Raw genomic sequence first — 23,347 nt, 5'->3', positions numbered from 1 at the left:
ATTACACATATGAAAAAGTGGAACCAAGGTCAAATAATACAGACGCATCTCTGTGGCAGACTGAGACAATACCTATAATCACAACATCTGAAGCGATAGCATCTGGTTTGGCGGGGAGTGCATAAAAACGGGCCTGACCACCACCTGATCGGCCTCCCCCTCTAGGGTGACCCCCTAGCGGAGTAACCTCCACCACGAGCTGGCTGAGCGGGTGGGGATGTAACTGGTGCTGAAGCCGAAGGCTGAATCCTCTGCTGGTATGAACCTCCCGTAAGACGGGGACAGAATCTCTTGATATGAACCAAATCTCCACATTCGAAGAAACCTCTACCAGCCACTGGCAATGGGGTCTAAAGGGAGCCTCGAGCATCGGGATACCTACTAGAAAAACCAGGCATAGATGAACCTTGAACTGATGGTGCATGAGTCGAACCCTGAGCCGGAAGGGCACTGAGAGATGAGTGACCCTGATGTGAACTGTGAGAACTATGGCCAGATAATCCACCATGGTGACTCGAACAAGCTGGCTGAGCATGTCTGAATGGACAACCTCTGCCGTGCTGAAACTGACCTCCAGAAGGAGCACTGATAACTAGGGATTTTGACGCATTTTATACTCCTTCTTGCTTATGCTTTGCTTAGAAATTCATACAAAATAGTCCCAAACGGCAGGTTTGATCATCAAAGTGATAAGATGTCAAAGATCAGCTCGAAAGGAGTGAAACTTGCACAAGCGCCAAAGACAAGACAAGCTCAGGAAAAACAGGCCTAGTGCGGCCGCACACCACTTTGTGCGGTCCGCACTAGGAGATTCAGAGAGGTGATTTCCAGGCTAAGAGGCAGTGCGGCCGCACTAGGTTTTGTGCGGTCCGCACTGAAGGCAATGCAGCCGCAGTCGATTTAGTGTAGTCCACAGAGCCAAGAATCAGAGAAGTTGCAATTTGGGGATTTCAAGCCAATGCGGTCCGCAGTCCATTTTATACGGACCGCACTAGAAGCCTCCGCGGCCGCAGTCCATTCTCTGCGGTCCGCGATGCCAAGATTTAGAGAGCTATTTTTCAAGGCCCAAGCCTCAGTGCGGACCGCGATCCGCACAAACCCCGCATGGGCATTTTTGTCCAGATTTTTCAGCCTAGTATAAATAGCTTCTTTTTCCATTTTTAGGGAATCAGATATTGTAATTAAGCAGCTACGCTCGTGGGATCGACTTTCTAAGCCATTTTGGGTAATTTTAGCTACTTTTAATCATTGAATCTTGTTATTTAACTTAGTGATTAATTAATATGAGATTATCTTCATCTATTTCTTGCTTTTCTTCTTTAATTATGAGCAGCTAGACCCATAAGCTAGGGTTGTGGCTCAACCCTAGTGTGGGTAATTGATGGGTCTTGTAATTTAGGGCTAAATTGACTATGGGTGTTTGTTATTTGGGCCAATTTCATGGTAAATTTCTAAATTAGTTATTGCAAACACTAGTTTGTGTTGAGTTGACTTGAGCTCTTCTTAAGAAAGAGAGCCTAAGTCTCCAAAATTGGTCCAACAATGAATTGGGGCGTACTCAAGAGATTGATAGCCCCAATTAAAGGGTTAAACCTCGAGAGAATAATACCCGAATTGAACCCTAGTTGCTTGTGCAAATTTGCATACCCAATTGGTCTTGAGAAAGCCAATTCAGGCAAAATCACTCGAACCACCGAGAGGTGTAGAGTGGGTAAAGTCGTGCAACGGTTATAACATACTCCCCAAATGTGTCAAGCATGCCTTAGATTCAAGTACCCGTCTATTGACCACTTAGGCGGTAGTCACTCCCCTAGTGCATTTTAAACCTATTTGAACAATTCGTAGCATTATAACTCTTAGCATAATTTAGTTGCAATTACCATTTGTAGTTTGATAATAGTAGAAATAAACAAAAAATCCCAAAAATGAATAGAAGTGCAATTAAGAACATATACACAAATTTACACTAGATCGATACTCAATTCCAAATTCTAGCTCTCTGTGGATTCGATCCCGACCCTAAATCGAGTAAAAGCTGCTCCGACCCTCTCTCGCTACTTAAATAGTAGTGCGGAGTAGGCCGCGATCACTTATCCAAGATTCTCATTAGTTATCCACTAATCACTTGATTAACTTGTTAATCTCCCATCAACCAATAATTAACTAATTACCAACATAATTAAGAATTATCTTAAATTACTTAAAATACTACTTACTTTTAGCACACTTTATACACCTTACTATCATGGTCATGTGGTACCTTGTATGGTACTAGTCCATAAATACCGTGTATTATAGCTTGGACCATATTTTCCCAAAAAATTTCAAACTTCGACGAAACTCATCTTCTTCGATTTATTTACCCTCTCACCTTCACGAATTTACTTATCACTTGTTTGAAATAGCATAACACTTATAAGCTCAAAAATAATCTCATTCTCGAGCTTACGTCGATTAACTTATGACGAAACTTTAACGTACGAAAATGCGGGATGTAACATCTCGTTTCTGAGCTTATATCAATTTACTTATGACGTACATCCACGTATGAAAACATGGGGTGTAACATATTTGATCATAAATATATACTTGCAATTACCTTACAAGCAAATTAATTGTATAAAATAGCAACTGAACTGTCATACCATGAAAGTTTGGGAGAGGGTGGTAGAAGCGAGGGTGAGGAGAACGGTATCTATATCTGACAACCAGTTTGGGTTCATGCTGGGCCGGTCAACTACGAAAGCTATCCACCTTATTAGGAGGTTGGTGGAACAGTACATGGATAGGAAGAAGGACCTACACATGGTGTTTATTGACCTGGAGAAAGCGTATGACAAGGTCCCTAGAGAGGTCGTCCGGAGATGCATGGAGGCTAAAGGTGTGACGGTTGCCTACGTAAGGGCGATTAAAGACATGTACGATGGAGCTAAGACTCGGGTTAGGAAATTAGGGAGCGACTCGGAGCATTTCCCGGTTATTATGGGGTTACACCAAGGATTGGCACCCAACTCGTTCTTATTTGCCTTGTGATGGACGCACTGACATGCCGTATTCAAGGGGAGGCGCCTTGGTTTATATTATTCGCTAATGACATAGTGCTGCCAGATGAGACGCGAGGCGACGTCAACGAGAGGCTGGAGGTTTGGAGACAGGCCCTTGAGTCTAAGGGTTTCAAGTTAAGCTAGGACTAAGAAGGCATACATGGAGTGCAAGTTCAACGCGGAGCTGAGGGAAACATGCATGGAAGTGGGGCTTGAATCACAGGTCATCCCCAAGAGAGACAGTTTCAAGTACCTTGGGTCGGTTATCCAGGGAGATGGGGAGATCGACGAGGATTCCACACACCGTATAGGGGTGGGGTGGATGAAATAGAGATTAGCATCTGGAGTCTTGTGTGACAGGAAAGTGCCACCGATACTCAAAGGTAAGTTTTATAGAGCAGTGGTTAGACCATCCATGTTGTATGGGGTTGAGTGTTGGCCAGTTAAGAACTCACATACCCAGAAGATGAAAGTAGCAGAAATGAGGATGTTGAGGTGGATGTGCAGGCACACTAAGATGGATAAGATTCAGAATGAAGATATTCGGAAGAAGGTGGGCGTGGCAACTATGGATGCCAAGATGCGAGAAGCGAGGCTTAGATGGTTCGGGCACGTACTGAGGAAAAGTCCGGATGCCCCGGTGAGGAGGTGTGAGCGGTTGATTTTGGCGGGTACGAGAAGAGATAGAGGGCGACCTAAGAAGTATTGGGATAGGTGATTAGACAGGACATGGCGTGACTTCAGATTTCCGAGGACATAACCCTTGATAGGAAGGTGTGGGGGATCGCGCATTAGGGTTGTAGGTTAGGAGGTGGTTGAGTATTGTTTTTATTTTTACTTCGTACCAGTGTGAGGCTAGTCTGATAGGGTTGTGTCTCCGACTGCTAGTGGTTAATGTTATGTTCACACTATTCTCCGTTTTTGTTATGCCAAGCTTTATTTACTGGTTATTGTTATTGCTTTTTTTCATCTATTTTTTGGTTCGTATGATGCTGTCATTATTTCTCGATTTTCTATTAATGGTACTGATATAGTGTTTCTTTTCGTCGTCTTGAGCCGATATCTTTCGAAAACAACCTCTCTACCCCCTCGGATAGGGGTAAGGTTTGCGTACACACTACTCTCCCTAGATCCCACTAATGGGATTTTACTGAGTTGTTGTTGTTGTTATTGTTGTTGTAAGATAGGAACCGAACTGTCTAATGACGTTCTAAACCCAACTTACGTACCACTTGAATCGAGCAAATTTTCCCCCTCTAATAAGGTTTAGATTAGCTAGCCCTTCTAATATCGATATCTGATCCCTAAGCTGAGCTCCAAAGTCTAGATTTCTTCCTAAAGCTAAAGTAAGGACGAGGCCCCAGTAGCGAGGAATCAAGAGACTTTTGTCGACGCTGACTTGGATCTTGGGTGACGGAATAAGGCGGCTAGAAGCGATGAGCAGTCGCGATCGAAGCTTGGCCACATATGGAAATTTTTAATATTTTAGGCAAAATACATAGTTTACCCATCAACTTTGCAGCGAAATCCCTGTTACACACCTCTCTTTTACGGGAACCCTTTTACACAATCAACCTTTCAAAAGTGTGTCTAAGACACATCACTTTTGTGCTTGACCAATTTTTTAGATAACGTGAAAGTCACACCCTATAGGGTCATGACACGTGTCATTGACTTTAAAAAAGGAAGAAAATATTAGAAATTAAAATTAAAACCCATCTTATTCATCTTTCCATTTTTTATTTTAAGCACCATTGTTGCTACCACTATGGTTGTTTGTGATGAGAAAGTTTCCAACAACACAAAAATTTAACCACACCATCTAAACAACTAGCCGAAAATAAGCGAGCAACAAATTGAGTTTAATAATCCAATAATCAACAAGACCCGACTGAATTTTCAAGCTTTTTTCGATACGCCAACAATGGTGGATTCTAGGTTTTTTCACTAAACCCTCAATTCTACTGTTAAAGCTCTTAAATCTATCACAAATAAATAGTTTTCATAATATTTGGACAATAAACCAACGGGGGGGGGGGGTTGAGGGGTCCTATGGGGAGGGGAGACAAAAAATGAGACTTTTTACGGGCTTCACGCGCTTTTTGTGTGTAAATACGTAAGTGCTATCTGGTCAAAAATAGTGTGTCTTAGACACACTTTTGAAAGGTTGAGTGTGTAAAAGTTTTTTCCTGAAAGGGAAGTGTGTAAGAGAAATTTTGCTGCAAGATTAATGGATAAACTATGTATTTTGCCAATATTTTAAGTACTTGTAAAAATGACAAACTCCCAAGTACATCAAATAGTGTCGAAAAAGAAGTGTATCAAATGGTCCCTGAACCGGGCCAGAAAAGTGTCCTCTTGTCCGGCCCGGACCGTCTCTTCTGTTAAACCCCTTAAACCCTCGGACTCTCCTCCCTCATTCTACTCAACTCCTCTACAATGGAGTCTCTTCTAGGGTTTATCGAACCAACAGCTGACGACGAAACCGCTGAAACCAACTCTCAGGGTTTCAAATTGGTGCCGTGGATAAGCTGGGATGAATGGAACTCTGTTCGAGATTCCCTTTTCTCTTCTTCTCCTCCTTCTGTTGCTTTTGCTCTTCAAAGGGTAATTAACTCCCAAAATAAAAAGCACTTTTTTCCTTCTATATTTTTGCCTTAATAATTTTTTCTCTTGCTATAGATTTGAATTGAATACTTTTTTTTTGGGGATATTAGATATCGACGTGGAGGAGCAGAGGATGCATTCCTGTTGCAGTAGAAGTTACAGCTTCAATTATTGAAATTCAGCAAAAAGATGCTTTTTTCAGGTCACTCTTTACTGATTCAACCCTTTTTTGCCTCTTTGTGTCCCAATTTATGTGATGCACTTTCCTTTTTAACCTATCCCGAAAAGAAGGACAAAATAATTTAACTTTACCGTTTTCATTATAGCCATACAAATACTGGTTATGTTGTTGTTTTTGTTTTGAACCATAAGTTTCAATTTTCTGAAAATTCCTGCCCGGTCAAACAAGATCACATAAATTGGGATGGAGGGAGTATATGTTACGAGTGAGTTTGCTATGTTGATTTATCCTCTTATGTTGGGAGTCCTAAAATGAACATTGTTCTTGGTTATTCCCTTTTGCAGGAAGGACCTAGGTGGAAATGCTTTGCAATCAGAAGAAATGCTTTCTATGCTATATTGCATGGCAATTATGAGGTACATTTGTCACTAGTTTTTTTAAAGAATATTTTCCTCCCTTTGTGTGATTTGCGAGAATGCCCCTTTTTTTCTTTTTCTTTTTTTAAAATGTTAAGATAACACCATTGTTAAAAAATTGTGATGTTTTTTACGCTTTGTTTTTTTTGTATTTTTAGAAGTTAAATAAATTTATTTTATTCATATACACCAAGGTTGTGAAAGTTACTGAATGAATCTATTTTATTCTAATTCTTCATCCACTTGGCTACGTCCGTCCCCTTGCCTACTTACATTCTGTTTTTACATTATTTAACTTAGAAAACAGAAGATTCAAGTTCGAATATTTCACTTCTTTCTTATTTCAATGATATTATTATTTCAAAGATAAGAATATGAAGTCAAAATTAGATTTTTTTTTTGAAATAAAAATCAAAGAGATATAGTAACATTAGCAAAAAGAGAAACAAGTCATATTTCTACAATTTTAAATAAAAACAAAATCAAAATAGAATACTCAATCATGAATAAATGCAAGCAACTAACCTCTCCTTCTTTTTCTATAATGTAAACAAAAAAGTCTATGTAAGTGATGGTCTAAAAAAAGTATATACGAGATAAGTGTAGGCTCAACTACATTCATCTATCAAATTTTCCCAACTATCTAGTACAAACAATTTATCCTCTCTTTATGCCAAAAAATACAAGTGAAAAAGGGCAGCCCGGTGCACAAAGCATCCGGTGTTCACGCAGGGTCCGGGGAAGGGCCGCACCCCAGGGGATGTGATGCAAGCCAGTGGCTGATTCCACGGCTCGTATCATTCTAATAGTTGTGGAATCTTCTATTCTTTCATTGTGCAGTACAAAAAATGACACAATCATCAGTGTTTTCTTTACAGTCTTGTTGGTCGAACTTCCCGTTGTACACTTTTAAGTTTATTCTTTATTTAACTTTTCATCTTTTCCCTCTTATTTGTGAGGTTGTTGTGGCTAAAATGGTGGTATATTAGGATAGCAGTTGTGTGTGGGTGAGTGCTTTATTAGCTAGCAAAATCAGCATAGTAATGATAACTACTTTTCAAGGCTTGTAAATGGCGTTGTTGAGAAGACCCGCAAGAAAATAGAAATCTCTATAGGTGAGGCAGCCAATGATATTGGAATTCCACGTATGCTGATTGACGTTCGCCATGGTGAGTGTTTATGCATATTTACAACTTCAAAACTGGCAGTTGTTGATTGTTAAATGTAAGTCAGCCTTATAAAAAAAGTTGTTAAAAGTGTACGTCAGTTTTCATTATCCACTGAGTTTCGAACCATGCGCCACTGGCTCTCGAGGATTTCTCGGTCATAAAAAGAAAATGTAAGTCAGTTATACATAGCATCAACGAGTAGATTTCCAACCAAAATAAGAGTAGAATTATTGCAGTCTTAGTGAGTGAGTAAGCTAGTAATGGAGATATAGAGATTGATCAACTTGTCCTCCTTCTGCATCTGCTGTAGGCTAAAAATAATTGGAAGCTATATACGATATGTTACTTATTGCATCAGTTAGCAATATTAGTTTGGCTGTGGCTTATGATTTTCCAACGGAAATTCAAATTTGAAAAAGCTCCTTTCTTAAAGTGGTTGCTATTTCCTTGTAGAGGGCTCTCATCGTGATCTTCCTTCACTGCAGTTGGTCCGTCTTGCCTCTACCAAGGTAGATATCTTTCCTTCCCTCTTTAACCTTTTGCTTAAGTATGTATCGTTTATTATATTATTACAGTCGAAGCTATGCCTTCCTGATGTTCTATTTATCCAAGAAAAAGGTTCTTGAAGTTCCATTCCACTTTGACATCTATAGTAGTATTTAGTGTAGTGTTGGATTCTCTTCTAGAAATACAGAGATATTGTGGTTTGTAGTGATAAAACTAATCGGAGGAGGCCAAATTATGTTTGCTGTAATCTAAGGTCTAGCTGCAACACTAGGTGTGAGATGATTTGCTTCAGGCTCGGTGTTCAGGGTCACTTTGGAACCTGTGCTAGCAGGCTGGATAAGCTATCCAGTAGATTAGCTGAGGTGCTGCGATTTAGCCCAAACATCACCAATATAAAAAGAGACACATGCAGCATATCCTCTTCTTTAGCGATAGATTTCTCATTCTCTAGTTATTGGAAAATGATTGATTCCTAAGTCTCTATATTCTTTGTAGCATTGTGGGTTGTGTTATTCTTGTGATGCAGTCTTTTCTGCCTTAGTAATACTTACCAGATCCTTTTGGATAAAAGCAGGTTTTCCATTTTCTCTTGTTATTTCTGTAGGATCTAGGTTTTCTGCAGTATATCTCAAAAAAAAAGGATATAGGTTTTCAGCAGTGATTTAAAATTAATTTGGAGCCGACTGAGTGAACTATTTGGTCTAAGAACATACATTTCATCTCTGCTTGCATGATATCAGCTGAATAAGCTGCTTTTGAGTGGTAGATATCTTTGATCTGATCTGGACTGGGAAGCTTGCCAGTTGACAATATTATATTTTCAGGTTCTCAAACTATGAATAAATGTAAATGAGATTGACCTTAGCTTGTTTGGTTTTTCCTAGCAAGCATCAACTAGATGTGGAAGAAGATAAAACTGAAGGGAACATTTTCTGGAGGACCTTTTTTTTTTTGGGACAATGAAAATCATTTTAAAAAGATAAAATAGAGAGAACGGAAGGAAGCAATCTTGCATCACATTTGTTATACTGAATAGCCGTGGACATTGTGGAGAGGTGTTGAAACGCTATAATGATTAGGTCATAAAGATGAAGCTCTTTGCTGGAAACCTTCCTTGCACTTGATTGCAATGGTTTAGACAACATGTGACGTAGGCATGTCCATGAGCTGGGTGGAGCAGAATCCCGCTGACTGTCCATATCGACGACTTTGTTTGCTTGGACTGGGGTGCGAGTATCCAATCTGGGTGGGGATCTAGATGTCAAGTCCTCCATAATCCAAATTTTAAGATTCCGGAGTATGGATCCAAATACGGATATGGGTGCGGGGATTCGGCTAAAAATAATTCAAAATTCTAAAAATAGATCTATAAAAATATCCTAAATTATGAGAAATATTCTGTGGTTGTGGAGTGCAGCTAATAATTCAATCTTTCATTTTGAGAATTTCTCAAGTTGTAGTCACTAGACACACTAGCAGGCAGCATCTAAAAGTCAATCTTTCATTTTTCATTTTTCCTCAAATTTGTCCATGGATTGTGGTCAAAGTACCCGATCTCGATTGACCAATACGAAACCCACACCCTGACCAGTACCAATGTCGTGTCAACACGGGTGCGGCGGCTAAAATGAAGAGTCTTTACAACATAGTCGACGACTGAGCATCCAGTGGACTTGTTATAATTCCAAGCGCATGTGGGTTTTGGCTGGACAAAGTAGTTCTATCTTTTTCTTTTTCTTTCCCCATACCAATAATTCGAATTTCTATCCTTGAACCTTGTACAATCTTTTGAATCACTTCAAGGCCTTTAGCTACTGTCATCTGTTCATGATTCATCCATCCAAACTCCATACTTCTACAATTGATTAAGTTAAAGCTAGAAAAGGTAATCTATTTTAGAATGGAGAATAAGGAGTAAACCAAAAATAGAACATGGTGCGGAGTACACATTAAGTTTCTTTTCGTCATGTCTGTAAGAGTGAGTCAACTGACAAACAGAAAGTCCCAGCTGGATCATGTTTTAAATGATGTCAATAATTTCAGGCACTTGACTGGTTGAAATCATATTATTGGGAACCGCAAAGCAAAGCAATTCGAAGGGATCCAACAGCTAATCTGAGGAAAGAAATCAAACACAGATTACTAGAGATGGCTTCCTTAGTGGAAATGAAGCAGACTACAAGATCAACTACTTCAGAAAAGCGTGAGTGAAGTTCTAACCTCTTGTTGTATTATGGTGGTTTTGCCAAGTGATATCATCCATTGTTTAATCTTCTTGCATGAGGATTGTGATCTGCTTGATGTCTGGTACATTAACATAGTATGTTTGTAAGCACCTGTAGGTGTGGTGCAGAGTATACGAATATAATCTAAATTAAAACCATCAAAGCACATTGTATGAATGTAAATATCACCATTACAACTGTCCTTGACGTGTTTTCATTGTTTTTTTCATGCTTGAAAATGATTAATGGTCACATCAATAGTTTCACTTTCTAATACATATCTACATAACAAACTAAACAATCATTCAAAAGTTCCATTACTAAATTTGCTACACAATTCACTTTCGATGAAGAGAAAGCTCTTTTCGCTTGCAACATCGACCGGTAATATCATACAATCAGTAGATGTTAATGATTTGTCTATTCTATTAAGTTTCGCAGATCACGATTTGCACCAGGTTAGTAACTAACAGAAAAGAAAATTAAAAAGTAACATTTGCTTAGAACAACACCCATTATTTTTCTTGTCTTATTTTTCTCTGTACTTCCACCTCTGAGACATTCAGGGGATGGCAACTGGATTTCACTAGATGGCACATCACCGAATGGAACCTCTATTTTGCTCTTAAATCTCATTGAACTATTTCTTTTCATTGAGGTGCAGGTTCTTCCTCCTCATCTTGGTAAAACATAAAAGATATCGTGATTTGTTGATAGTTAGTTTTCCTGATGTTTCTGTAGAAGTTTTGATTCTAATCACTGGAGGATTCCATTTTTCGTCATAGATATTTTGCTTGAACAAGTGTTCACGGCTACGTAAACTTTGTTCTTGCTGTCTATTGCGAAGTTATTGTCATAGTTTGATACTGTTTCACGCCTGTATGTGTTGAATGGTTTTGAGTTAGTCCTGCAGCTGGAATTGTTCTCATTAAAAACAAAGGAAAAGGAAAAGGAAAAGGAAGTGTACTTTGTGCATGGAGTTGATTGACATTATAATCAGCCAATACAACTTCTTGCTGGGCTTACTCTTTTGTTCCCCTTTTCCTTTTAAAAAGATAAGTAGTGCAAAATTTCCGCTTTTCTCCTAGTTTTCCGATAAGTTTGGTTCTATTATACAGGAATCAGACTGGCACAGCTTTGTGCAAGAAACAAGTTTCTCCCTGTCACCTCTGGGTTGCTACCATGTTCTGGTAATTTTATTCAGCTTCAAGCCTCTATGTCCACGGTTCATGTCTGTGGCAGTGTTGCTGCATCTACTTTTATGAAGTTTGCTTTAGAACAATTTCTCTACCTGTTTTGAAAATCTATCGCACACGAAAGTTTGCCACTTACGGTGATTTGCTCGTTCCTCCTTTGTAGCTATTTTAGGAAACTGAGGATTAAACATTGGAACTATTAAAGCTTCGTACAGTGACAATTTTATGCATTGAGTGCATTAGCAAGTTGATGCTTTGAAAAGATTAGTGTATCCTTTGAGGATTACAAATGCTCACAGTCACATCCTTTAGGATTCAGGACTGTCCAGTCAGCAGTTACCACCATTTAGGTTCTTTCGAAGGTTCTATTTATTGTGGAATTTAGCATCTTGTTTGGTCAATTAACTCTCGTGCAGTGATATCTGTATAAATACTGTGTGGCTTGAAAATTAAAATGGTACTTCAAATATAGAGTTTCTTCCTGCAAAGTTTGTTATGTATGATGCTTAATTGATGAAAGTGATTTGCTGATTATTGATGGCATATGCTTTAGCATCTGCATATTTATTGTGTTTTAGGTGATCTTAAGTTTTCTGGAATAATTTGTGTTTCAGGTTCTAAGAAACAGATTACCAGAGCTACCAAAGCCGTTCTTCGATTATATACTTCCTCTTCTTCCGAAGTGATATCTGTGCTTTTGGAACTTATGCTGCAGCCATTAGATTCCCCAAATGGGGAGTTAGTGAACGCTTTGAAATTCCATGATATCATTGACAGCCACAGTGCATATGATTATTGGAAACCAATACTGAAAAAACTGTCAAATAGAGAACCAGAGTTGCTTCTGACTCTTCTGCAGGCAGCTCTTGACAAAATCGAGACTCTGGAGGCCATGAAACATGAACTTGGTAAGTGAAATTCTGGTTTGAGACGTCTAAGGAAGCATTTTTTTGACTTTCGTTATTACTTGTGCTTGGTCTTGTTGTAAGATGCACTTAGTAATATACCTGGGACTCAGGAACATGGAATTATGCATGTTCTAGTATGCAGTCAACTTTGAAATTGATAAACTAGGCGCTGGGTGCTACATTAAATAGTGTGTTCTGACTGTATTTCCCTTCAGATCTCGTTTCATCTATGCTAAATATTCCAAATGCTTCAAGCTGTCGGTTGGTTCGCAAACTAGTGATACAGGCATTATATGTACAGGGATGATATGTATAAAAACTGTTCAGTGGAGATTCTAATACCAAATTGCAGAATTAGCTTTAAATGTTTTATATAGTAATACAAGGCGCCTTACTTCAATTGTATTTTCTCACTTTAGGTGCTCTTACCAAATATGAATATTCTTATTCGATATTCTATCCATTATGAAATGTTATGTAGATTCTCTTATAAGTTATCCAAGTAGTATTATTTATGGAAAAATGAAAATGGTGACCAGACATTATACTAATGAGGCAGAGGCTAGAATGACTGTATTAGTAAGGCTAAGTTTTATGCCGAGTTATTTCTTACGTGAGAGACCAGACAAGCCACGGGTATTTTAGTTCAGCAGAGTGCATTTGAAGTTGAATCTTAGTTGAACCAGAGTTGCTATGATGCTTCTCTAGTTTTATTTTAATTTTATTTGCTTGATTAACAAAATGGGGTTTTAGAGTTTTATTGATGACTCGTTTCTCTAATGAATCATTGTCAGGTGAAAATTGCTTTTCAGGAAATGAAAATGAATCTCTCCGAATTCAACTATTATTCTATCTATGTGAAGAGGTAGTTGGAAATCTGAAGACACTGAAGCCTCTTAACCGTAGTGATTCTGCTGCTGACAGGGAAGATTCTTCAAGAAAACTTGGTCTTCCAGAGGCAACGCTGCAACAAATATTACGTAAATGTTTACTTTTGTCCCCTCCCACCAATAATCAGCTGATGGATTCAGCTCTTGTCATTGCTCAGATTATGGGAAGGAATTCTTTATTCCATAAGTTAAATAAGCTCTGCTCACTGGGCGTATTTGATTCAGAGATTATACACTCGGATCCTTCCACCAATAGTTCAGAAAGCTTCCTACTTTCCAAGGGGGAAGATTCTCTTCGCCAGGCTGCTCAGAAGCTTGAATTAATTAAGCGCCGAGTTGTGAAGGGCAATAACGTGAAGACAGCAGATGCCGGGAGCAGATGGGTAGTTGCAGAAGCATGGAAACCATGCCCCATTGGTATGCTGCCCCATACATTTGGTTCTACTGGCTGTCTTCCGATTCTTGATTTTGTTGATGATTCAGCAGAAGTTGCAAAATCATCCGACAATGATATTCCAGAAACTGATAAATGTGGATGCAAGCGGGATGCTTCCTCTGCGATTGAATGCTTGGACGACCATCCTAATATGAAGAAAATGAGGAAGACAGAGGAGCCTGGTGATAGCAACAACGACAGGGATTTTCTCTCGGATAAAAATGGCAACGATGACATGCCTTTGGAAGGTTCAAAAGGCCACCTGCTGATTGGTGGAGTGTGGAGAAAGGTTTCAAAGGAGGAGCTGCATGATATTGCAGGAGCTGTGAAGATTTTGATTTAATCAAAGCCTTGTGAGACGGCTCTCCTTTGGCAGGGGGGTGAGAGCAAAATGAAAAGGTCTCTGTTTGTGTTGCACGTCTGCCACCAATTTTGCAGCTTGTAAATTTTGTCAGTGGATTTTGCTTGTAATCTCCGAGAAATTTTAATTTATCTGTTACCTGCTTAACACCACTGTTAAATTTTATAGATTGATAACACTGTTATACCAAAAAAGTGTTAAACCTTTTCTTAAAACGAATTAGTAAGAAAATAGGGGGTGAATCCTAGTTAAATATAATAACTCCTAAATCTGAAGACTTAATGCATTGACGATATTGGATCATGTCCGATAATATTGAATGCCGATTAAGAGTGCGCAATGATTGTCAATGAATGCAATAAAGAAAACATGCAATGAATGTAGATAGTGGCAATAAATGTAATAAGAAGAACTTGTCACCCAAATATGTTTGATGACTTGTATGATTCTTCTTCGTGACAACAACGTGGGGACAATATCAAATGAAGGTGCACAAGAGATCCTTGGATCTTGTGAGTAAAAGATATATGTTGAATAATGGGATCAGTGGACAAGACAAGCTTTGTATATTCTCTGTAGTCAACCTTTACAATGTGCTCTTATCCCAAAAGTGAAGATCCTTTTTTTGTTCTTTATCTCTTCCTATTTATAAGGGATATTCCTAAGGAACCCTAAAAAGTACAATTGAAAGAATATCCAATGGAATATTCCTTCTTTCTATTCTAAACTTATTCTACCGTTGCTTCCATACATTCTTTACTTGACCTCGGCACTAATCCTTCTTAAGGCGACTCATCGCCATTGTGCCGTGGTCGGCTTAATCCTCAACCACGTCCATTTGCAGTTACTAAGTCCAGTCCAAATTTTGACCAATACAGTTAGTCCCTCCGCTTGTTAAGGTCGTGATCTTGGATATCCTCGATGAGCGGATTCTGTCTGCAATCGTTTAGAGGAAACTTGGTCGTGCTGATTGAATCGAATCGGACGAGGTTGAACTGGCGGCGTTGACAGCGGGGCTGCGGTTGGTGTGGCTGGCGTAGGATGACGTCATGGCCACGCGCGTCATGGTGTGGTCCCACGATGTCCATTCCCCATTTGATGAATGGCCATGGCGATGTGACCGAGTGGAGATGTTCGCCCGCTTGGTGTATCATAGGAGCGTATTTCTGGCACTGCTAGCACTTCTTGATCAAGTCGGCGGCTTCCTTCTTCATGGTGGGCCAATAATAGCATGCTCGTATGAGGCATCTAACGAGGGCTCGGTTGCCGGTATGGGCACCACAGTGGCCTTTGTGTACTTCCTCGAGGACGCGTCTTGTTTGGTTTGGCCCTAGGCATTTCGCCAAAGGACTGCCAAACGTTCTTTTGTATAGGTCGTGGTTTATGATGCCTGGTCGCCTGCATTCAAAGCCTTTTGGCTTCTTTTTTGTCTGATGGGAGTATTCCCTCCTGCAAATATGTTATAATACGGTTGCGCCAGTCCCAAGTTAAATTTACAGAGTGTACCTCAAGTTGGTCTATTGACGAGTGGAGGAGGGTAACCATGTTTTCTTTTCTACTTATGTTTTTGGTGGCTGCTGCTAGCTTGGCAAGGCCATCAGCCTCGATGTTTTGTGCTCGAGGTATCTGGTCGAGTTGACATTCGTCGAATTCTGGCAGTAGTTTATGAATTTCTGCCCGGCACTTTTGTAGCCTCTGCTCTTTGATTTGGAAAGTCCCTGTAACTTGGTTGACAACGAGTTGTGAGTCGCATCGGAGGACAACTCGTCGTGCACCGTACTTGAGAGCTAGCTTTAGTCCTGCAATTATGGCCTCGTACTCGGCCTCATTGTTAGTCATATCGGGGCACTGTATGGATTAGCGGATGACTTCGCTTGTTGGGACCTCGAGTACGAGTCTTAGTCCAGATCTTGACGCGTTGGAAGCTCCATCGGTGTATAGGACCCATAGGTCGGGTAATCCGGGAGAGGTACGAGAAGTTCCTGCTCGACCTCAGGCATTATTTTGGCACTGAAATCAGCGACGAAGTCACCGAGTACCTGCGATTTTATCGCTGTTCGCGGCTGATATGTTATATCGTGCTCACTCAATTCTATGGCCCACTTGGCCAATCTCCCCGACAGATCGGGTTTATGTAGGATGCTCCTTAGGGGGAAGGTCGTGACTACCGATATGGCGTGACATTGAAAATAGGGTCTAAGCTTTCGTGAAGCTATGGCCAATGCCAAGGCCAACTTTTTGAGGTGGTGGTACCTTGTTTCGGCGTCGACCATGATTTTGCTAATGTAATAGATTGGAGATTGCGTACCTTTGTTTTCACGGACCAACACTGCACTTACTACGACCTTTGATACGACCAAGTATATCAGGAGGCGCTCGCCGGGTTCTGCTTTGGCGAGTAGCGGGGGTGAGGAAAAGTACGACTTTAGTTCTCTTAAGGCCTTGATGCATTCTGAATTCCACTGGAGTCCGTTGTCCTTTTTAAGCACGTTAAAGAATTTGTGGCATCTGTCAGAGGATCGTGAGATGAACCTCGACAGGCCAGCTATATGGCCGGTCAGCTTTTGTACCTGTTTCTTGCTGGTCAATACTTTGGGTATTCCCTCGATGGCTTTGATCTGGTCGGGGTTGACCTCAATTCCTCTTTGTGACACTAGAAAGCCGAGGAACTTGCCCGAGGTTACGCCGAAGGCACACTTTTCGGGGTTCAACTTCATGCCGTATCGCCTTAGTATATCGAAGGCTTCCTTCAGATGGTCGATGTGGTCTTCCTTCCTTTTTAGTTTGACCAACATATTTTCTATGTAAACTTCCATCGTTTTGCCGAGTTGGTCCTTGAATATCTTGGAGTCCAGGCTTTGATAAGTCGCCCCTGCGTTCTTCAACCTGAATGGCATGACTCTGTAGCAGTACGTCCCCTGATGGATGATGGAAGTGGTCTTTTCCTGGTCTCCTCCTCTATGAGGATTTGGTTGTAACCTGAGTAGGCATCTAAGAAACTTAACAACTCGTGCCCTGCCGTTGCGTCGATTAGTTGATCGATGTGAGGCAACGGAAAGGAGTCTTTCCGGCAGGCCTTGTTTAGGCCCGTGAAATCCACGCACATCCGCCACTTTCCGTTTTTCTTTTTCACCGTGACCATGTTGGCGACCCATTGTGGGTATTTCGACTCTCGGATGGAGCCGTTAGAGAGTAGTTTTTCCTCCTCATCACGGATTGCCTCGTTGATTGCGGCGTTGAATTTTCTTCTTATTTGTTGTGCCGGCGGGTAGAGTGGATCAACGTTCAACTTGTGCGTGGCAATGTCTTTCGGGATACCTGGCATATCTGCATGGGAGAAAGCAAACAAATCGGCGTTGCCAATTAAAAATTTATGAAATTTACCTGGTTCTGAGAGTTTACGGCCGATGTAAGCCTTTTTGATGTGGTCGTTGTTGTCTAGTTTGACGGGGTCGGGGTCTTCTACTGTTGACCCTGTGGTTTCCACGACGTCGGGATCCTTTATGACATTTTTTGTTCGTCGAGTTCGGGCCCCGACTTTTGGTAATTGCTATGCTCCCGAGACTATCCCCTTTAACTGTTGAGTGTATGTACAATCTTGGGTGATGCGGTAACATTCTTGGGCTGTGCGCTATTCGCCTCGGATGCTTAATATCCCCCACGGAGTAGGAAATTTGATTACTTGATATAAGTTGGATGGGATAGCCCTCATGGAGTGTATCCAGGGTCGCCCTATGATGGCGTTGTAAGTTGTGTCCTGGTTCATGACATCAAATGTTGTTTCTAGGGTGACGCCCCCGGCCAGAACGGGCAGCGTTATCTCTCCTGAGGTTCGCTCAACTGCATTGTTAAACCTGTTAGCGTTATGCAGCGTGGTACTATCTTGTCCTCGAGTCTCATTTGTGCGAGAACTCGAGGGTGAATAATACACGTGGCGCTCCCGTCTTCTACAATTATTCTTTTTACATCAGTATCTGAAATACGTAAAGTAATGACAAGAGCATTGAAGTGAGGAAAGGTCAAAGCGTGGGTATCTGACTTATCGAAGATGGTACTGTCTTCGAGGTCATCATACCGTTCATGGGTGATCGACCGTTTCAGTTTATGTGTGGTGGTGAACTTCACGTGATTAATTGCTGCTTCGTCGCCTCCGCCGATGATTATTTGGATGGTGCGGGCGGGGGAGGGTGGCTTTGGAGGGCCTTGGTGTTGTTCTTGTCTGCGGACGAAGTTGGCTCTTCCTCGGTTGCTCATCAGCTCCCTTAGGTGTCCTTGGTGAAGCATGTTCACCACTTCTTGTCGTAGGGCTATGCAGTCTACAGTATTGTGACCCCGCTCTTGATGAAACTCACAGAGGGCGTTCGACTTTCTGGTACTTGGGTCGGACTTCATCTTTTGTGGCCACTTCACCTTCGGGCCGAGCTTCTTTAGTGCGTACACTATTTCTGAAGGGGAAACACAAAATTGTGAGCAGATAACAGTGGAGGCATACCTCTTTTGTTTCGCTGAGTCCCTGTATGTGGCTTGGACGACCCTTCTGTATGGCGAGGAGATGTAGGATGGCCGTTCTGACATATGGTTGGTGCCTGTCCCGGTTGAGGCGTGGACCTGAATAGTCTCTTCGACCGTCATTACGGTGGTATTTCCTCGACTCCATTTGGACTGACATTAGCCGTTGGGTTGGACCGTTGAGGTCATCCTCGTCTTCTCTCACATCGGCGCAATAGGCGTTGTGAATTTCTTCCAAAGTGGTGGGAGGGTATTTCATGATTCTGCTTAACAACTTTCTGGTTGCCCTCAACCCATCCCTGTTCAACCCATTTTGGAAAGCTGCCACTGCCATCCCTTTTGATACGTTTGGCGAGCTCATTCTTACTCTGTTGAACCGGGCGAGGAAGTCCCTGAGTCCCTCGCTAGGCGATTGATGTGACGTAATGAATGATGTGATCTTCGGGGTCTATTGTGCCGTCGTATATCTTCAAATATGGTGGCATTTTGAAGATCTTAGGTATGGCGTGTGGGGCTGCCTCATCGCTGTACGGTTGTTCGACGACCGGCCGACGTCCCATTTTGGTAGCAATTTTCGGGCGCCCGGTATCTTATCAACCCTTTCTTGATGCTCCCTCATTTGGTCGCGGAGCGCTTTATTCTCGTTCTACATTTCTTTCATTTTCTTTAGAATGGCCGCAAGTGCTCATTACGTGCATCAACAACCGTATGAGTGTTACCTGTTGGGAGAGGAGCGTGTTGCTCGTTGGCGGTTGTTGTGGTATCCGCTCGTGCAGTGCTTCTACTCTCCCCTTGAACGGGTTGTCGAGTATGTTGTTTAGAGTACTTGTAAACCATGCCTCCAGTAGTTTTTTCATTGCTGGTTGCGCTTCCTCAGTTGTGGACGTGGAGGCTCCCCTTTCGCGTGAAGCAATTACACTTCCATGAGGGAGAGGTGAGTCACTCCGCTTGGGTGTAGCGCTCGGCGTCACATTCTCCTTGTCTTCTCTGTCAACCTCGTCTATGGTGTTCAAGAGGTTGGCAGTGACGTCCACTACTGCTTTCAGTCTTTCATCTCCTTTTCCTGCCATTGTTAGTTCGTGCAAACGAGAAAAAGATGGCTGCTGTTGTTTTTTTATCTAGAAGAAACTAAAATTTTAACTAGAAAATCCCCACAAACGGCGCCAAATTGTTTTACCAAAAAAGTGTTAAATTTTTTCTTAAAACGAATTAATAAGAAAACAGGGGGTGAATCCTAATTAAATATAATAACTCCTAGATCTAAAGACTTAACGCATTAACGATGTAGGATCATGTCCGATAGTACTGAATGCCGATTAAGAGTGCGCAATGATTGTCAATGAATGCAATAAAGAAAGCCTGCAATGAATGTAGATAATGACAATAAATGTAATAAGAAGAAACTTGTCACCCAAATGGTTGATGACTTGTATGATTCTCCTTCGTGACAACAACGTGGGGACAATATAAAATGAAGGTGGACAAGAGATACTTGGATCTTGTGAGTAAAAGATATATGTTGAATAATGGGATCAGTGGACAAGACAAGCTTTGTATATTCTCTGTAGTCAACCTTTACAATGTGTTCTTATCCCAAAAGTGAAGATCTCCTTTTTGTTCTTTATCTCTTCCTATTTATAGGGGATATTCCTAAGGAACCCTAAAAAGTACAACTGAAAGAATATCCAATGGAATATTCCTTCTTTCTATTCTAAACTTATTCTACCGTTGCTTTCGTACATTCTTTACTTGATCTCGGCACTAATCCTTCTTAAGGCGACTCATCGCCATTGTACCGTGGTCGGCTTAATCCTCGACCACATCCATTTGCAGTTACTAAGTCCAGTCCAAATTTTGACCAATACAAATACAAATTTGATTATGCTACAATTGGCATTGTTTTATGCTAAAATCTAAGTGTAATATTAATACATGTATCACATCATAGGTGACGGATATGTGCTTTAAGATATTATTTCTTTTGTTACTCATATATTTCTTTTGTTGCTAATGATATTTATACTATTGATTTTATTAAGAATAAATGTTCGAAATAAAGGGTGCGTGTATGAAAGAAATTTTTTTTTCAAATTTTTCATGTTTTGTTGGCTTAAATGTGTTGAAAATTATTTCCCATAAATTTATTTTCCTTGGAGAAAAATATTTTCCCTACCAGGAGGAGGAAAAATATTTTCCAATCTTCACCGTCCTATTCCCCACCCTCACCAACCCTCACCCCACCCCTACCCCCTACCCCCACCCCCACACCTACTTACAACCCAACCCTATCCCACCCCCCTGCCCTAACCCCACCACTCGCACCTTGCCCCCACTCCACCCCCAGCCCCAGCCCCACCCAACTCCTTACCCTCACCTCCGCCCCCAAACCCCCTACCCCCCCCCCCCCTTCCCCAAACTTCCCATCACTCCATAGTGCGCCTAAATTACATACTTCGCATTTTTTTAAAATAATATTTTTTCCTCACTTAATCAAACACACACAAAAATATTTTCTACTCATCAACAAAATATGGGAAAATAAGTGATAAAACCATCATTTTCAAGAAAGACATTTTCCTCCATACCAAATACACAAAATTCAGCTTCAAATGAGGAATTCAAGATTTGTTTATTATCCCATATCTTTCGTCATTTCATTATCCTCTTAAAAATGTTGTTTACAGGACATAATTGAAAGTGGTAATCATGAAATTTATGTATCATATTTGCTATGTTAAGCTAGGTATATTTGAGGCCTAAAGTTATCCAAACCTGGTTCTTCTTAGGTCTCTCCATATTCTTTTTATATATACAGATATACCCTACCTTATATCAATTCTAATTCAGCACTCGCTGATTTTGAGATTGAAAGCTCTATGCCTTATTTCACAGGATTTTCTGGAAGAATTCTCGACAATCGACATCATGGCGAAAATACTACTCCACCTCAAAATGGCACAGAGAGTGCAATTGAGACAATTGTCAATCTTCTCATTCGCTATACGACGGTGGGTGCCATAGGCATGGGTGTGGTCTAATTTTCTGGACAGGAAGCAAATTAAACTCGCTTGGAAATGGAGCACGATTCACCAGAATACACGTAAGGAATTTCGAGAAAGCTGAGACAAGTCCAACGAGAAATCAATCAAATCAAGGCATGGATTTCAAATTATCAAGCATGTGGGAGACAATGCGTGTGGATGGGGCTCTAGTCAAGGCAATTAACTATGACTGAGGCCAGTTGAGGCTCGAAGATGTAAACACGTTGCTGACTAAGGTCGCAAAGGATTTCTCGCTGTATTTTGGCATTCTAAATGCAATTTCCGGTTATTATATTTATTTTGCTTGCTAATTATCTGTTGCTTGTTAATTAATAATAATTATTTCCTCACTCGTATTCACTACTGTAAAAAAAAAAAAAAAAAATGAAGTATAACTAAGTATATTCAATCTCTTATATAAATTCAAACTAGATTGGATAAAGTGATTTAACACAAGCCAGTTTTATTAGAACAAAAAGCTTTATCTTAAACATTGAACACGTGTTTTAAATGATAAATATAATAATTTGATATTTATCATTTACTGTATTACAATTCCTGCATGATACACCTTTATTATCTTATTACTGCAATAAAATGACTCCATATATTATGTTGCCCGCAAACTAGACTGATTCGATGCTTTTCCAGTATGTAGCAGCTGCAGGAACAGCACAGGTAAATCTTCTAACAATCTAATTAATACCACAATCACTTTTGCCTAACAAAATTAAAAGACGTGGTATTTTCGAGATGTTTCTTTGCCTACAGCAGTGAGTGATAGCGGCTTCAGTCACGTGATCCAACTTGAGTTTTTAATAGACCCTAACTTAAATCAGATATCAAACCATAGGATCCGTTTGCTATTGGAAGTATTGCTCTTTTCCTTCAATTTCTTATCCTAGGATAATTCCACATTCATCCTTCAGAATCTCTTCTGCTGAATACTTTTAAGGATTTTCTCCACATTGAGTGCTTTCCCTCAACATCTGATGAAATAAAGATTCCCTGGGCTATTTTATTAAACATTTGGGGTGAAGAAGACGGAAAAAAGAAGTAGCTGCAACAATATACTATGAGTAGTAGCTAGCATTCCACCTAGGGCCTAGCAGGATGGTCACAATGGACTAGGTAGATTTCTACTATATCCCATTATCCGCAAAAACGTTTCTGGCTATTTCAGATAGGAAGTTATCCTAATAAAGGCTTTCTTGGAATCTCAATCTTCCATCAAAAAGGAAAAGTTCCTCTCAAATCAATTATTCTGCACTGTGGAGCCCTAAGCTTTCATCTGCATGAAAACAAAAGTTGAGTCAGTACAACATACAAGAGAGTTAAATTACAGAGAACAGAAAAGAGATGTTAGCAAAGACCTCAATGGAACATCTAAATAAGAATGGTGCAAACACGGAAAGGCTTTGAGTTAAATATTCCAATACATCAAATGCCAGACTTTGAGTTATGGTCTAGACTAGAGAATCATCAACCAGAAGATAATGCAACAACTAGAAGAACGATGCTATGATAATTGAAATAGATGTCTAGCTTTGACTACATAATGCTGGTGATGTTTCGACCAAGTTTTGAGCAACATGACTTCTTTCCCACCGCAAAAGGAAGAGAGTTTTTAGCTGTGCTTTAATTTTGGATGTTAAACATTGAGAGTTTTGAGTTGGAGAACAAAAGGTACCAAATATCAGCAGAAAAGTGAACCTTTCATTCCTTCAGCATGGAAATATACATATAAGAAATTTAACAGTCAGACAGATCCTAGTGAAACTCCATAAAAGCAAGCACAAAATCGCACAAGTCTCTGCTCAAACCATTCTGGTCATTTGCAAATAAAGTTTGTCATTG

The 23,347-nt window shown here is 40.5% G+C and overlaps 1 protein-coding gene and 1 long non-coding RNA gene across 3 annotated transcripts; both read left to right on the top strand.

Moving 5' to 3' along the window:
* Positions 1-5,371: 5,371 nt before the first annotated feature.
* On the top strand, positions 5,372-14,151 carry LOC109218311. Of its 2 annotated transcripts, XM_019382665.1 has the most exons (9): positions 5,372-5,651; positions 5,762-5,853; positions 6,177-6,248; positions 7,311-7,417; positions 7,871-7,926; positions 9,968-10,127; positions 11,268-11,339; positions 11,960-12,253; positions 13,048-14,151. In XM_019382665.1, exons 1-9 carry the CDS (start codon positions 5,484-5,486, stop codon positions 13,920-13,922), a joined length of 1,896 nt encoding a protein of 631 aa, XP_019238210.1. In that variant the 5' UTR covers positions 5,372-5,483; the 3' UTR covers positions 13,923-14,151. The 2 variants fall into 2 exon arrangements, with proteins under 2 accessions (XP_019238210.1, XP_019238211.1); XM_019382666.1 differs by lacking the exon at positions 11,268-11,339.
* Positions 14,152-21,048: 6,897 nt separating this feature from the next.
* LOC109218310 lies at positions 21,049-21,844 on the top strand. The gene is made up of 2 exons (XR_002066745.1): positions 21,049-21,235; positions 21,342-21,844. It is a non-coding gene; the product is annotated as an uncharacterized LOC109218310 (long non-coding RNA).
* Positions 21,845-23,347: the final 1,503 nt, after the last annotated feature.

Source organism: Nicotiana attenuata, unplaced genomic scaffold, assembly GCF_001879085.1.
Source record: "Nicotiana attenuata strain UT unplaced genomic scaffold, NIATTr2, whole genome shotgun sequence".
In the NCBI taxonomy this organism is placed as follows: Eukaryota; Viridiplantae; Streptophyta; class Magnoliopsida; order Solanales; family Solanaceae; genus Nicotiana; species Nicotiana attenuata.
Note: the sequence above shows the minus strand (reverse complement) of the source record. Positions and strands in the feature narration are given on the sequence as shown.